The sequence below is a fragment of the Suillus fuscotomentosus genome (assembly GCF_016647785.1).
Source record: "Suillus fuscotomentosus strain FC203 chromosome Unknown F5891scaffold_13, whole genome shotgun sequence".
Classification (NCBI taxonomy): domain Eukaryota; kingdom Fungi; phylum Basidiomycota; class Agaricomycetes; order Boletales; family Suillaceae; genus Suillus; species Suillus fuscotomentosus.
Window position 1 is genome coordinate 184,321 of NW_024539525.1, and position 14,192 is coordinate 198,512.

General features: G+C 48.3%; 5 protein-coding genes across 5 annotated transcripts; 3 read left to right on the forward strand and 2 right to left on the reverse strand.

Annotated features, from left to right (window-relative positions):
- F5891DRAFT_1018487 (uncharacterized protein) lies at window positions 1-2,078 on the forward strand. The gene is made up of 3 exons (XM_041361039.1): window positions 1-685; window positions 754-1,033; window positions 1,086-2,078. Exons 1-3 carry the CDS (start codon window positions 99-101, stop codon window positions 1,812-1,814), a joined length of 1,596 nt encoding a protein of 531 aa, XP_041228864.1. The 5' UTR covers window positions 1-98; the 3' UTR covers window positions 1,815-2,078.
- Window positions 2,079-2,496: 418 nt separating this feature from the next.
- Window positions 2,497-3,828, reverse strand: F5891DRAFT_947390 (uncharacterized protein; the record flags this gene model as incomplete). Its single annotated transcript, XM_041374740.1, has 3 exons — window positions 2,497-2,865; window positions 2,927-3,167; window positions 3,545-3,828. The coding sequence occupies 3 exons, from the start codon at window positions 3,826-3,828 to the stop codon at window positions 2,497-2,499; spliced, it is 894 nt and encodes a 297-aa protein (XP_041228865.1).
- A 905-nt stretch (window positions 3,829-4,733) lies between these two features.
- F5891DRAFT_947312 (carbohydrate esterase family 9 protein) lies at window positions 4,734-6,851 on the reverse strand (the record flags this gene model as incomplete). The annotated part of the gene is made up of 10 exons (XM_041374733.1): window positions 4,734-4,863; window positions 4,915-5,010; window positions 5,059-5,176; window positions 5,223-5,268; window positions 5,321-5,822; window positions 5,873-6,222; window positions 6,278-6,296; window positions 6,361-6,492; window positions 6,597-6,661; window positions 6,726-6,851. 10 exons carry the CDS (start codon window positions 6,849-6,851, stop codon window positions 4,734-4,736), a joined length of 1,584 nt encoding a protein of 527 aa, XP_041228866.1.
- Window positions 6,852-8,777: 1,926 nt separating this feature from the next.
- Window positions 8,778-10,510, forward strand: F5891DRAFT_95516 (uncharacterized protein). The gene is made up of 6 exons (XM_041375302.1): window positions 8,778-8,998; window positions 9,048-9,159; window positions 9,222-9,368; window positions 9,420-9,523; window positions 9,590-9,728; window positions 9,807-10,510. Exons 2-6 carry the CDS (start codon window positions 9,129-9,131, stop codon window positions 10,331-10,333), a joined length of 948 nt encoding a protein of 315 aa, XP_041228867.1. The 5' UTR covers window positions 8,778-8,998; window positions 9,048-9,128; the 3' UTR covers window positions 10,334-10,510.
- A 20-nt stretch (window positions 10,511-10,530) lies between these two features.
- On the forward strand, window positions 10,531-13,822 carry F5891DRAFT_1018584 (uncharacterized protein). Its single transcript, XM_041361040.1, has 7 exons — window positions 10,531-10,764; window positions 10,830-11,125; window positions 11,172-11,723; window positions 11,779-12,309; window positions 12,364-12,711; window positions 12,760-13,190; window positions 13,250-13,822. Exons 2-7 carry the CDS (start codon window positions 10,900-10,902, stop codon window positions 13,616-13,618), a joined length of 2,457 nt encoding a protein of 818 aa, XP_041228868.1. The 5' UTR covers window positions 10,531-10,764; window positions 10,830-10,899; the 3' UTR covers window positions 13,619-13,822.
- The last annotated feature ends 370 nt before the right edge of the window (window positions 13,823-14,192 follow it).

Below are 14,192 nucleotides of genomic sequence, written 5' to 3' on the forward strand. Positions count from 1 at the left end.
GCGGGATATAAATCCGGATGATACAAAAAGTTGGCCCAGTTTCCGTTGCATTGTCGCCTACATAACACCACAATATTTGGTTTACCAGCCCCCATCTCATGCCCCGCCATTCAATTTCTGCCCATATGTCTCAAATAACTGATGGCGACATAGCTTTGATCACTCCCATCTCACCCTCAAATGCACCTTGGGACCAGTGCCCTCCATCATACTCTGGAAATGCAATGAGCACTATTGGGTGGAGTTACTACCCTCTACCACCGTCCCCGCCTATCTCTGTCGGCTCAAATATCACTGACTCTCCTGGACCTGCATCTGCTAATACAACTCCTGACTCTGCACGAGACAAGGAACAACAATTGTGCTTGCCTACACACCAGGTGTTTGACTTCCCTGAGGTGCCAAATATATCGTCACCTTCACCATCTATCTCTCCACCGCTATCAAAGTCTTCTCAGCCACCTATTTCCATTGACACTCACATGCATGCAGAAGGGCTATCTTCCCTCCCTGTCGCAGGCCCTTCGAAGAGACCACGAACTGGCGGAGAGCGTATCACAACGAAAGACTTTGTGCCACCTGATGTATCGGGTTTGAGCAAACGAGAAGCACGTCTGGTCAAGAACCGCGCCGCTGCTTTCCTTAGTAGACAGCGGAAGCGGGAGGAATTCGAGGCTATGGAGATGTAAGTTCCTAAAGTTATTTCTTGGGTACGTCACAGGACACTAAATGATACCCGCTTCACCGATATAGTCGCGTCAAGGAGCTAGAGGATGATAATGTGCGGCTGCAAACCGCTGCCAAAAGAGGACACGCCTATGACGAGTTGCTCTCGGAAGTCGAACAATTACGCACTCGCCTTTCTGGATCTGAAAAAAGGGGGCGCGAGTTGAAGGCCGAACTTTCACGAAGATCAATCAGTGATGTCCACGTGAAGACAGAAAACTACGAACACTCTTTGACACCAGTCTCGCCATCTGCATCGTTGCCAATGCACTCTCACCAGAGATCAGGAGCAAGTCTCGGCCTGATGGTAGGCAACCTAGTATTTGGAAATCAGAATTATGAGACCAATGACCCAACAGCAGGTTCTCCTATGCACGCTACCGGCGTCCCTTCTTTCCATGTCTCCAAGATCACTTCCCACGACATACTATATTCCCCTGACAGATCCCTCGGTCCTACACCCCTCGTGCAACTTCGACTACAACTCCATCATCCCAAGCGATTTCGAATGGACACCACATCCTGACGGGGGAGCAGTGATGAACCTCGGTTTTAGCGATCTCGGAAAGCTTTCTTCGGGCGCTGGATCTTCGTCCCCTCGCAAAGTCGAAATCCACTCCGAAGCCATCAGAGCCCTTGGGGGATTCGAAATTTCCTTCGATGCCAGTCCAGTCAATGACGGAAAAATTCAGGTTCGGATCTATCCTTCCCAATCACACCATATCAACCGGGATCACCAACGTCCACCCCCATCCTCGATGCCTATGTGGTTCGAGTCAGCACCAAATAACTACAACTTTGCAGGTGCCTTGACATTTACCGCATCGTCGACACCGGGATCTTCTTTCGTGCCGTTGACTAGCGATTTTGACTTGGATCCTTTTCTGGGTGGAGTTCACGACTCAGGAATGCCGTATGGCAGTGGTGGACCGGCGTTCGGCCATCATCCATCGGATGCCACATTTGAACACATACCAGGGTTTTTGAATGGCACTCGCAACGACTTCTCCAAACACCGTTCGCGAGTTGCTATGAGAAACCTGCCAGCTGTCGGGATGGAAGGGGAGTGGGAGGTTCAAGCATGTTAATCCTTCCGCAGTTGGTCAACCGCGTTACTCGACAACCGTTACTCATGTCCCATCTACTTGCATTCAGCTACTCCGATTGAAGTTACCTGGATAAACCGCATCGGAATTTATATCACTAGTATCTACTTTACTGGCTTGAGCTGGCCTTGAAGCAATTGCTCGCATTATTTTTTCACAAACATACTGGATATATAGTTTTTACTTAGGTGTAGCAGATATAGAGGTGAATCTCAAGGTGGCAGAGCCCTGCCTCAGTTTCCTTCCTTTTGCAGACATTGCGCAGATCATCGTCCTCACCACCGAAATGAACACACACGAGTCAAATAACAGTCCAGACTTCAGTGCCACCACGTTACAGCGAGGAAACTATATTTGTGGGGAATTTTATCGTCCACTGGGAAACGATAGCAGCACCTTTCTCCTCTTGACCATCACCCCCGGGCCTTCCCGGTGATCGCACAATTCCGACCCTCACCATCCAACATACCAGTCTAACACAACAGTTTGGCATATTACTCTTTACTAGAGTCTTTTTCATTACCGATCCACCCGCAACAGCCATGGATTTGGCTTCAAGCAGTGTCCACTAGCGTAAACTACTGTCCACTCATTTGATTGACAACAACAACGGAGTTCATTTAGCTAGTAATTTTACTCACGTTTAAGGTTTCTCTATACAAGTCTAATTTGATAACCTTGTCGTCTCCGTTCCCAATGTTGACTGGACATTGCGGCCGCTTTCCGAACTGGTAGGGTCAGCTTCTCCGCTCTCACTTTCCTTGCCTCTATCTTTCTCCATGCATGGTCCGTCGTCTGGATATAGATTGTTCTGCTCTATATAATCGATGACAGCTGCTGGGAGGAGATACTGTACCGAAAGACCCCTGCGAAAGAACAGCCGTACCTTCGTCGAGGAAACATCGTTCTGGACCTGCTGAGCGATAGGGTAGATGTTGTTCCGCCAACGCGCCAGGCTGTCAACTACTTGATCCAGAGCGGCCCCAGTGCGCTCAATGACAAACGTTCCATGGTGTCCGAGTATATGATCGAGCTAGACCACTGCATCAGTCCGCAAGCACATGTGATTTTTTGAGACCAAAGTAGATACCTACGTCATCATGAGACCAAACGCCCGGCTCAGACATGGAGCGAATTAGGTCTGAACCAGCAAGGAGCATGATCTGAACATCACGTTCACCATCTCGAGTGGACACGCCACCAAGAACCGTGTTAATTTCGTAATCGAAGTGATCGAGCACAATAGCTGTACGTTGATAGTTCTGCAGCGCCTCCCAGGAGTCGACCATCAGCCACGACGACTCTTGCTCTGCGGCGAGCGTGCACATGTTAACCCTGTTTCATGCAGAATAGATCAGTATTGAAATGATAGATAGTTGCACAATCCAAGACGTTGAAGTTTCAAAGTGGGGGGTAAAATTTTAACCTTTCCGAAATCTTGGAATACCGGACACAAAAATACATCTGTGTCAGGGCATCTTTACAAAGAAGTATGCCTGCTTAGGTCTTAGGTTCGCCACGGCTGTGGGACCTCACGAGACCTCGTGAGACTCAGTTATGGTCCACAAAAAAGAACGCGATAATCTGACCCGGTCCGACTACTTGAACTGGAGCATCCCTCTAGGGAAAAACACAGCCCTTCTAAAGAGGATAGACCACAACTCCGGTGCCCCGACACATAATATGGGAAGAAACAACAGCGATGCACTTACCGATGATGTGCACTAACTAGACCCGCTTTCTTGTACTCGTCACTGACTGGACTGAGATATCCACCGAGGATCTCAAAATTGGTATTCTGCTGAATGAAATCCTTCGCGATCTCAAACATCCGGAGGTGATGATATGTGATAGGATTAAAGGAGCCGCATGCCACCAAGACGATAGGTTGCTTGGTAGAGGTGTGCAGAGTGCGACAGAGTCGATGCGAGGTAAAAGCATAATTTGGAGGATTCGTCAAGACGGTCGTCTTGTGTGCAAAGATTTGAGCGGCCATAGTGGTGCTAGAAGGAGTGTGGCACTGGAAATGATGATATCATCTTTGGTGCGAGATAGCCTGCTACTACGTACCCTGAAACAACGTTCCCCCTTTTTCTCCTCAGTGAAGATGGACTGGCACGATCTCCGCATTAATGGTGATCACAGGTGACTTCTGAGAACTCGGTGATATTGCTGTTACTGCAAGACATTTCATGTGTTCACAAACATTCAGAAGACATGCCGCGTGGTCAGTGTGATGCGTCGGTGACCTCGGAGGATTCAGCAAACCATTGGGCGACCCTTACTGCATTGCACCCTAATCGCTCCCGGGTCCGGCGGCCGTTTATCCATCACCTAACCTTCAACAACCACTGGTGTGAACACAGGGCCAACAAATTCGAATCAAATCGTGACCCTGGATCCCTGGTTCGCAGCTTTCGAGCTTTTTTCTACATCTTCAAGTTGTATCACTTGAAGCTATGGTGCAGGAAATCAAAAACAACCCAAGAACCAGGTGACTAGTCGGCAGCGCCGAACCGTAGTAAGCATGTTTGTCTTTTACTCCTCGACATCGCTTGTTAGTTGGTCAAATCTACTAACATGATTTCCATGGGGAGTCGTGATGGCTTTTACATATTGACCGCGGCAATTGTAACTTACATCCCAACCTTCCCTTCGGAATCAATGTTACGAATTCAACGTTTCAAGTTTATTACCGTTTCTCATTGATCCGGGTCGTAACTTCAGTCCCCAAGGCATCTGGCAAAAGTTACAGCATAATCATGAGGCTCAATGGCATTGGCATCATCAATATTCGAAGCTTTGTCTAGAGTGATGAACCCATGGAACGTCCATCAAGCCCAAGAAACGTTAAGGGGAACTGTAGAAGGAACTTAGACTGCCTTCGGAAATATGGTGAAACTACTTCCTCGCCCACACCATCTTGCCCTTCACCCAGGTGCTTAGTACATTACCTTGGTGGTCAAGAACCGCCAAGTCCGCGTCTGCTCCCGCACGCAGTGTACCCTTCTTGTCCTCAATATTAAGGCACCTGGGAAATTGTATTACGGCAAGGTCTGTGAGATCAATTCTTTTTGCTTACTTTGCAGGATTGTAAGTTGCACATTTGATAGCTTGACCAATGGAGCAGCCCGTGTAGCGCACAAAGTTTCGTACGCATTTATCGAGGGTAACCACGCTAACGTTCGGCCATTAATGTGCAAAACAGATATTAGTGTAAACAAACCTTCCGGCAAGGGTGGTGGTGCCTTCCACGTAAAGCGTATCACCCTCCTTGTAAAATCGACGGCCATCGCGCCAGTCGTGAACACCATCCTTGAGGTGCGGGTCAAGAATCTTCATGGCTGTGAGAACGTCAGTAAAGCAACTCCGTAACACAATGTCGCATACCATCGGTAATCAAGATGCACCCGTCTGGATGAGCACTGTACGCTAGCTACTGAAGATATCAAACACAGTCCAGATGCACGTCAACAATAAGAACATACTCTCACGGAGTTGGGATGAGAATGGATCCCATCCACGATGATCTCGTAGAATGGTCGATCGAATGGTATAGTCGTCAAATCTTTCTTGAGCTTACTTTCACTTGACTGCCCACCCCCCAGGGGAATGGCGGTGATAGCGGCAGAGCCCGGGCTTGCCGTTGACTTGCCTGTGGGAAGGAGAGATTTCCTGAGAGCTTGTTCCGCAAGGAGCATGGGTGTCTGAGGGGGTGTCTTAATCTCATCAAGTGCTTCCGAAATGTGATCAATCGAAGGCTCCTTGGTGATTGGAAGCGAATGCATCGAGGCATTGAGGGCACTGATGATAGCGGAAGGGAATGGCAAAAAAGTCGAAGAAGACGAAGGAGATAGATAAGGAGAAGCTCCAAGTAAACCAATGATAGACGGGTCGCGATGGTGAAGCTGCGGCATTGCATTGAAGAGATGTGTGATGCATCTTGCACCATTCCGTACTGCTGCAGTTGCGATATCCGTTGTAGCCATGCTATCTTGTATAGGAGTAAACTAGCATCGTCATTTTCAACAAAAACATACCTGTGACCAATGTTGAAACAGATTCCACGCTTGCTGGCTTCGTTAATAGCCTCCATAACGCCCTCGACTTCAGGGGCAGCTGTTATTATGCGTACTCCCACAGTATTGTGGACGGTGTCGCCTGACATGAGCCAGTCTTCTGCGTCTGCTAGGTTCTCTGGACTGTAAATAGACTCAAAAGTCTTAAAGCCTTCTGAGGCAGAAATGATTAACGCAGGCGAGTGGGCCCCTCGTTTGGACATCTGTAGGAACGGCCCCTCGGCATGCCACCCGAGGAGGTGTGCTGCGTGTGGAGGTGACCATGGACGAAGCAGGTCAAGAAGCTTGGGGTACAAAGTCGTTTCCTGAGTCTGTTGTATTACGCATATGTTATGCGAATGAAACACCCAAGGACCTGAACCTTACGATAATTGTGGGGACCAAGCTGAAAATCAACAGAGAAATAAGGCGCTCAGAAGGAGTGGGTGGTAGATGCATTGACAACGCACGCAGTCACACCCGTCTCAACAATCTTCTCTGCGACCAACTTCAACCCATCTCGATAAGTTTGGTCGTCGCCTTCGTAGACAGAGAAGTCGAAACCAAAGCCTCCATTGATCTGAATGTCAATAAAGCCTGGACTGTTTAAAATAATTTAGTTGTTAGCAGAAATCGAAAATACGTAACAAGAAACGTCGGTTAAAGACTCGTTCCACCAGTGGGCTTGCGAATTCAGAACACTCACCTCAAGACGTTTCCCCCAAGATCAATGATTGTATTCGGGCGCTCCTTGCGCAGGAAAAAGGTTCGCTGAACACGATTAATCGCTGAATCTGACCCAAATACACGTTATAGCCTGGGCAAGGCGACCCACCTGCGCGTCCAGTATGACACCACGCCGTTCATCAATCCACAAATCCTTTTCAATTAAACTACCGTCTTCCTGCGGCAGGAAGCAATTTGTGAAGCAGATAAGGTTATTCGATGTTGGCGCTGCCATAGCAGATGACTGTAATTATGCAAGAAGCTGGACTGGCATTGATATTGAAGTACTAATCTGAGCTGGCGCTTGGCAGAAGTACCCGGGTATTCAGGCTGACAGCTACACTACTGGACGGATCATATCGATACTCCATACCATGTCATGTGGGAGATAGTAGCGTGCATGTCAAAACACATCTAAACTCGTGAGTTCCATTAGTTTCTAAGCGTGGCAACCTCAGCCTCGAGAGATTATTCTGATAGGTCACTATCTTTACAACTAAGGAAACCTCGGAATAGCTGACAGCCCTAGACGTTCGATGACCTCTTGTTGCAGCCAACTCGAGACTGTCGTTAAATCTATAGTCGATGACCCACAGGGATACTGGCGCACCAATGAATACGTTTGAGTCCTCCACATAATTTTTGTCTGCAACTTTACACTTCACAGGACTCACGCTTTCCTTGTGGTCCGGGCTCCTCGGAAATCGCTCTCGTGGGACATTGAGATTGGTGACGGCCCGGTACTAGGGTGCCCTGGGTAGAGAATGTTCCAATTCGTACCTGATACCATTGTGTGCACGTGTGAGTTTGGATGCTGCTTATGATTCTGCATACTCCTGAAATTCGGAAGGTGGCGTTCTGCGCCACACGAGAATGGAGAGCACAAGGGGATGTCAAAGCCCTGGATCCCCCAGTGAAACTCGTTATATCTGTCGTGAAGTTGTGTGTTGCAGTGAGGACCACTGACGAGATAGGTATCCGATTCACCTCGGATATACATTGCATTTCTGTTTTACGGCCGAATGAAACTCGTCCATTCTCTTGATGAGCGCAAACGTTCTCCGTGGCAAACGGAATGCGGTGACTTGATCAGTCTTATCGAGATATGACTTTCCATGTCACTCTCGTATGTAACTTCGAGTCATCCTTTTCTTTGACATGCGCAATCACTCCACATGCCTCTCACATGTTTACCTCTGATCAATTCCCTGTCTCAATCAGCATACGATTTCCTTTCCTCATCGAATAACCTCCCTCAGTGACTGGAGTGAGCTCTCTTTTTTATGGTTCTGCGTACACTTTTCTGACTATCACCTTACTCAGCCCCTTTCCCGTTCCTAAGTATGATCAGACCATCTTGGCCTGCACGCTCTCATGTGGCCTTTGTCGCCGAAGACCACCAATTATGGAAGGCAAAGACTGGCACAGGTTTTAATGGTACTACCTTTGTTACTCACACATTCGAGCAATCGCGCTGACTTGAAAGCCAACACAGAATCCAAACACGTGCAATGTTCAAATTGCCTTAGTACATCGAATATTTGGTTTCGACCTCTGCGAGATCCGGAGCCTGCAACAACCTTTATCGACTTGCACTTTCGACTTGTGACCAATAGCATCTCGCAGCCGTCAGCATTCAAGACTTTCAGAAAGCGAGGCCATCTGATGAGTCTGGGTTTGCTTCAAGGTAAATATGTCGTAGATCAATGGTGATGTTCTCGAGCTTGCTGACTATTTTATGTTACTCCTTGTATTAATTTTCTCTTGTTTGATACTATAGAGCACTCGTAGCACAATACACTCATATGGATATTGTCCCCATAGTTCTAATTGCACTAGTAGGTGAGTCATAGGTGAGTAGGATCTGAACCAGCTTAATGTAGGCACCCGCCCATGCGTTGTGGGTTACCGTTTGCGGTGAGCGCTGAGTAGCTGCGGTCACATATGTAGCTTGATCTCCCAGAAATCGATAACAGCATTCGGGATCAGTTTTAGAGCCCATCTCCAAAAAGCACGGCCTGTGCATCATTTTTACACGCCGCCGATGCGCCCCCATTACGTTGACATTGCGGTATTAAATCTTGCCTGCCAAGAACAAAACGTCAATCGTATACTAGTCACAAATGCCAGTCTCTGACTTTCAGATCTGGCTGTACTTTTGCAACATGACAAACAATCAGTGATACTACTGATTGAACGCCGGTAAATAAGAAAACGCTTAGCATCTTCTCGATTACATCACCCCTTGATCCAAGAACAACGCTAGCGGAACCGTTTTACATACTTTACATAAATGCACACCGCTCAAAGTGGAGCAGGAACGCTTGGCAACTCCTTCGAGTTGATTTATGCCTCGGAATCGGATCAAATGTGACCTACATGGTATAGCTTTCTCCAAGGGTCACTCTCAGCATTTTGACATTTTTAGCAGCATGGCCCAGGTTAAATGTCATTCCTGCGGCTATTCTAACCCCACATAATTTGTATCGTCACGACTCCACTAAGCACTATAATGACCGCACGACGAATTCATACAACCGGAGGTGAGGTTTTCCATTACCTTCACTCGGATCGAGGTACTCAAAATATCTTCATGGATGAGCAGAAGTGGCAGTTCGAGCAAGCAGCATTGAACTACCAGCTCGTTCCCAAACAGAAACGTCCGGCGCGCTCAAGCGACTGGGGCTTGGCAGACACTCAGACTTAGAGGAAGAAGAGCGCGAGTTTGATGTCATTTTCCCTCCCAGAAAACGTATCAGTCACTGTGCCTCGAATGTAAGGATGATGCTGACTTTCCGTGCAGGCACGCAGAAGGAGCAAGATAAAGAAGACGAAGAGGCTCGTAGGTGGGCAATGAGAAACCTCGTGAATTCGTGGCAGGAGCGCTTGCAGCTCATCAGTGTAATTGTAAGGTCATCACTTACCTGGTGAATGACATTCATCTGATGAACAAATTTTGCGGGTATTGCACAGACGACATTCTTTGCATCCATAGAAGCAGGGATGTTAGTACCGGTGAACACTGACCCGAATGCAGCCAACGCCTTCCCAGGTCTCCTCAAAGCTGCGAATGCAGGATTTTTGGGTGCATTGATCATGCACGTTTACGCAGGTAAGTTGCATGGGTATCATCGCCAGAGCATAATGAATGACTTATTCGTGGCACGTGCGCAACACGTTCATTGCATAGCTGTCCTATCATTCCTTGCAGCCTTCCTTTTGATCCGATATAAACTGAAAGAAGCCTCAAACGAGGAGTTATTCGCAGAAGGCAGAGCCAAGGGATTGCAGATTACGGCATCTCCAGTGAATGGTGCATTCCACGTCGAAGACGTCGAGAGAGATGCCCAAAATAATGAGACCCGGAATCTCGACCTGGAGAACCCGCCACAGCAATGCGTACCAGAGAACACAGACACCAAATACAACCCCCGCGCGCTGCCGCGGATGGGATCAACACCTGCGGAACCTCCTATATTTGCCAGGGACCCACATCTAGAGCAGGTTGGCTTTTGGAATCTTACGATTTCATCGCATCTGCTGAGCCGCGTGCACGCCCTGTGCATTCTCTTCGCTGGGATTGGGTTTGTACTCGCAATCATGGGTATCTTGACTTACGCGTGGGCACTGCAATCAAATGAGGTCAGCATTTTTGTGACTGTGTGCTTCGGGGCCGCTATCCTTGCGATGGGGGTGCTTTTGCTACCTGATCCCTAGGAGTCGAGCTCATCACTGTTTATTTCATTTCTTGAACTCTGCTTCCCTGAGAAATCTATACTTCTGCATTTGTCATACCCATAATCCTCATACTTAGTCTAGTTGCACATGTACATGCTTCAAATATCTCGTAATAAGATTTTTTCAAGAAACTATGTTCTGCTAATTCACGGATATGTAATAAGAATGTTGCTTATTGTTCAACGTTCACCTGGGAGGCCATATACTGGTGCATGTGCATGGTCCTGCAACTCGGCCGATAACGCAATTATGACGGACCTTGACAACTGAGAGCACGTTTATTAATGTCATTTCTGTCTCTTGAACTCCGAAACATTTTACAGACATCAAATTTCGAGTCAGGTCTGGATCCGTAGTAGGCGCTCAACGGTAGATGGTTGGAGACCGTCTGTTCAACTTCTTTATTACACGTTGGTTTTCACTCCAAAGTTCCTGCAAATCACTGATTGCATTGTGCTTTGTGCATCCCCATTAGCCCGCCAAATTCTGTATCGTGACATCCCAGGACACAGCATCAGCCTGGAAGCACATGGTCAATCGATAAAATGGTTCAGAATTACATCCAGCACGAGAAGAACACTCTCTGCATCAGGTTGACCGAATCTGTCGTCTTCCTGCGCATTTCTGATCCGACTGGCCGGGACCGCAACCAGAACAATGAAGCGCCTGCGATGGTTCGCGGATTACTCACCCTGAACGTCGTGAAGCCCACTCGCATCTCCAGTATCGAGATTGAACTGCAGGGGAAAGCTACTACTTCGTCGTTTGAAGGTGCGTTTAGCTTGATCCCATAGAAACCTAAAACGATCCTTTATAGGAGTCGGCGCACGCCGAATAGAGGTGACAGAGCAGTATAAGGTGTTTTCTGCATCTACTGTCTTCTTCCAAGCGGCATCGTTGCCGTCTGCCCGACGTACTGCTTCAGTTGGTCCTGGTCTTCCAGGTTTTGACTACGACCACGACCACGCCCATGATGAAGTCCACCCCGGAGAGTACAGTTCCGTTCCACAACACGCGCCTCATCCTAATGGCCTTCCAAGTCCAACATTCTACACCAGGAGCGCTAGCATGGACCCGCGTCAACCTCCTTCCTCGATAAATGGGCGTTCTTTCAGCGACAACACTATTCTGCAACATGACACTCATACACCTCTCCACCAAGACACTATACACCTTCCTCCCACTCCCCCTTATAGTCCACCCCTGAACTCCCCTTCGTTTATTGCAGATCATCGTGCCTCTCCCTCGCACTCGCACTCGGATTCGATTTCTCAATCTTCTGGTCATCCAAAACCAGAAGACAGTCCAGCACAGACGCTTGAAGACCTTCGACAAGCGCTCGTGAATAATATAGAGGCAGGCCAACCGAGTATGTCATTTTAACTGCTTTTGATTGCTCATGTCTACACACCTTACGTGTCTAGGTCATCGTAGTTCATTCCATGCGCCTACTGCTGGTTCTTCTTCGTCAAGTATATACTCACACCGCGATGTTCCCCTCTCTCGTCGACCAAGTATTGAAGACATCTCTGAAACCCAGCAGTTGTCTCCACAGTCGTCCCGATTCAGTTCCCGCACGCGTACATCTCCTGTAGAGTCGCAGAGTCCAACGCAGACTTCAACCGTCGCCTCAAATAACGCTGCAGCACATGAGGATCGTGGGAGAAAATATTCCCGGTTTTCGTTTCACACTGTTGCCAATGTGATCGACACGATGGTTGAGCGTGTGAGGTCGCGTTCCCCGCGTGCTGAATCACAAAGGAGAAGCAAGAGTATCAATGGTGATGGCGAACGAGGGAGGACGCTGGACAGGGGAAAGGGGAAGTTGCCGGAGCAACCTTCACATGAAAATGATAAACATAAACATTATTCTGCTTTGGGGAAAGTAGGAGAATTCCTAGGGCTGGAGGAAGAACATAAAGAAGTGGGGGAAGGTTGGAAGGAATTCAAGAAAGGTGGGTTTTGATATACATCGCTTCATGTAGTTGCGTGCTTACTCTCGCTCTAAGGAACATATACCTATCCCATCTCATTTACTATACCAAACAACTCGCCTCCCACCATCGAATGCGATTACGGATCTATGATTTGGAGACTCAAGGCTGAAGTGCACCGACCCGGTGCGTTCACGCAAAAGCTGACTGCACAACGCGAAGTCCTTGTAGTTGCAGCACCTTCTGAAGACGATACCGAGGACTCGGAAAATATCATCATCGAGCGTCAGTGGGAGTCACAGCTACAGTATTTGATAGCAGTATCAGGACGCAGGTTTCCCACTGGCGGCACTATACCCATTGATCTCACGATCATTCCTTTCACGAAAGCCAAGGTACATCGAATATCTGTCCACATCGATGGTGAGTAGCTCAGTTGCGGTTGCCTGTTATCTAACCTGAATTATGCAGAACGAATCGAGTACCACACACAAACGAGGCGGCTCGTGCGCTCACAGCTTGCACATCGAATACCTTTGCTTTCGCTTGAAAACGAGGTCGAGGGCGAGAGCCACCCGTTACTCCCTCTCATTTCTGACGACCCGGAGGCATTCCGAAAGTCACCTCTTTACCGACTTCTGAACGCTCATGACGACGAGAACGAGATGGCCATGGCTGTTATGGGTCCAGGGCCATGGACATTCCACCAGGAACTGCAGCTTCCTCGACACTGCTCCCTCGTTCATTTCTCCAATCGGAACAAGAAGAGCAACATCACTATCAACCACACACTCAAGATTGTCATTCGCGTCGAGCGTGGCGATCACGAGGCGACCGACCCGCAGACCAAGAAGCCGAAGTTATATGACATCCTCGTCCAAATGCCTGTGCGCATATTATCCGTCAGTTCTTTGCATATATTCCATTTCAACACACCTTTTTGAATAAGTCGTGTTTTCAGTGTCACTGTACCCCAGCGTGGATATCTCTACCTAGGTACTACGAGGTGCTAGAACGCGACTTTGACGGCAAACGTGTATCCTGTCCATGCGACCTCAGGGCCTCACACTGCGGTCCGGACGATAGCGAACTGCACACACCCATCTCATTGAACCGCGTAGGCTCGATCGACTCTACCGTGTCGTCGTCTACAGAGAATTACTCGCCGGGGGGGCACAGCGGGACGCTCGTGCAAACACTTGTGGGCCGGAGCACGCAGTATGAGCGGCTAATGTCGGGAATGGAGAGTGAGGCGGGTGAGGCGCCCCCGGCGTATGAGAGTATTGATAATGCGTTTCGGTCTCAGAGGGGGCGTTTCTATCATGCTTGAGGGGTCTCAAATTTTGTTGATGCGGAATATATTAATATTTATGAAGGGCTATATGTTGGGTTCTGGTGGCAGCGATCGTTTAATATTTAATCAAACAGTTGCCACATGGTTTGACTTTGTTGGAAGTATTGAAAAAGTGCTTCAGCGCTGAAGCACTAAAGCTTAAACTTAGACTTGGAGACTTGATTAATTGATTGTTGACAGCGGCATTCACCGTGTCCTTTCGTAATATTATTGCACTATAAACTCACATCCGAAATGCATTAATGAGCACACAACCTGGCACCCCCTCCCAAGTGAAAGCTTCCACCAAGTCCTACCATAGTTGTTGGCAAGGGATTCATGATTTTAGCGCCACGTCGTTGCGTTGGGCTTATCGACGGCTGGAGCAAACAGGACTGCCAGTCAGTAGACAACCGTGGTGGATTGCCACGATGGTAAGTCATAACACTGCGATGATCCGCCCTGTCCAGCCTGGGACGAGCAATCGTGCAGCATTCTTGCTCATTCAATTAGACCACGAAATACTCAAAGGGACTCAGTGTTTATGTAACATGTGAGTTTGAGGTTTTAC

Excerpts from the sequence above, each read along its gene's own strand:
- F5891DRAFT_1018487 (XM_041361039.1), top strand. The coding sequence starts at position 99 with ATGCCCCGCCATTCAATTTCTGCCCATATGTCTCAAATAACTGATGGC. Across the intron at positions 686-753 it reads GAATTCGAGGCTATGGAGAT|TCGCGTCAAGGAGCTAGAGG; the intron begins GTAAGTTCCTAA and ends TCACCGATATAG. Across the intron at positions 1,034-1,085 it reads GAGCAAGTCTCGGCCTGATG|CAGGTTCTCCTATGCACGCT; the intron begins GTAGGCAACCTA and ends ATGACCCAACAG.
- F5891DRAFT_95516 (XM_041375302.1), top strand. The coding sequence starts at position 9,129 with ATGACCGCACGACGAATTCATACAACCGGAG. Across the intron at positions 9,160-9,221 it reads ACGAATTCATACAACCGGAG|AAGTGGCAGTTCGAGCAAGC; the intron begins GTGAGGTTTTCC and ends ATGGATGAGCAG. Across the intron at positions 9,524-9,589 it reads TGCAGCTCATCAGTGTAATT|ACGACATTCTTTGCATCCAT; the intron begins GTAAGGTCATCA and ends GGTATTGCACAG.
- F5891DRAFT_1018584 (XM_041361040.1), top strand. The coding sequence starts at position 10,900 with ATGGTTCAGAATTACATCCAGCACGAGAAGAACACTCTCTGCATCAGG. Across the intron at positions 11,126-11,171 it reads TACTACTTCGTCGTTTGAAG|GAGTCGGCGCACGCCGAATA; the intron begins GTGCGTTTAGCT and ends GATCCTTTATAG. Across the intron at positions 12,712-12,759 it reads AATATCTGTCCACATCGATG|AACGAATCGAGTACCACACA; the intron begins GTGAGTAGCTCA and ends TGAATTATGCAG.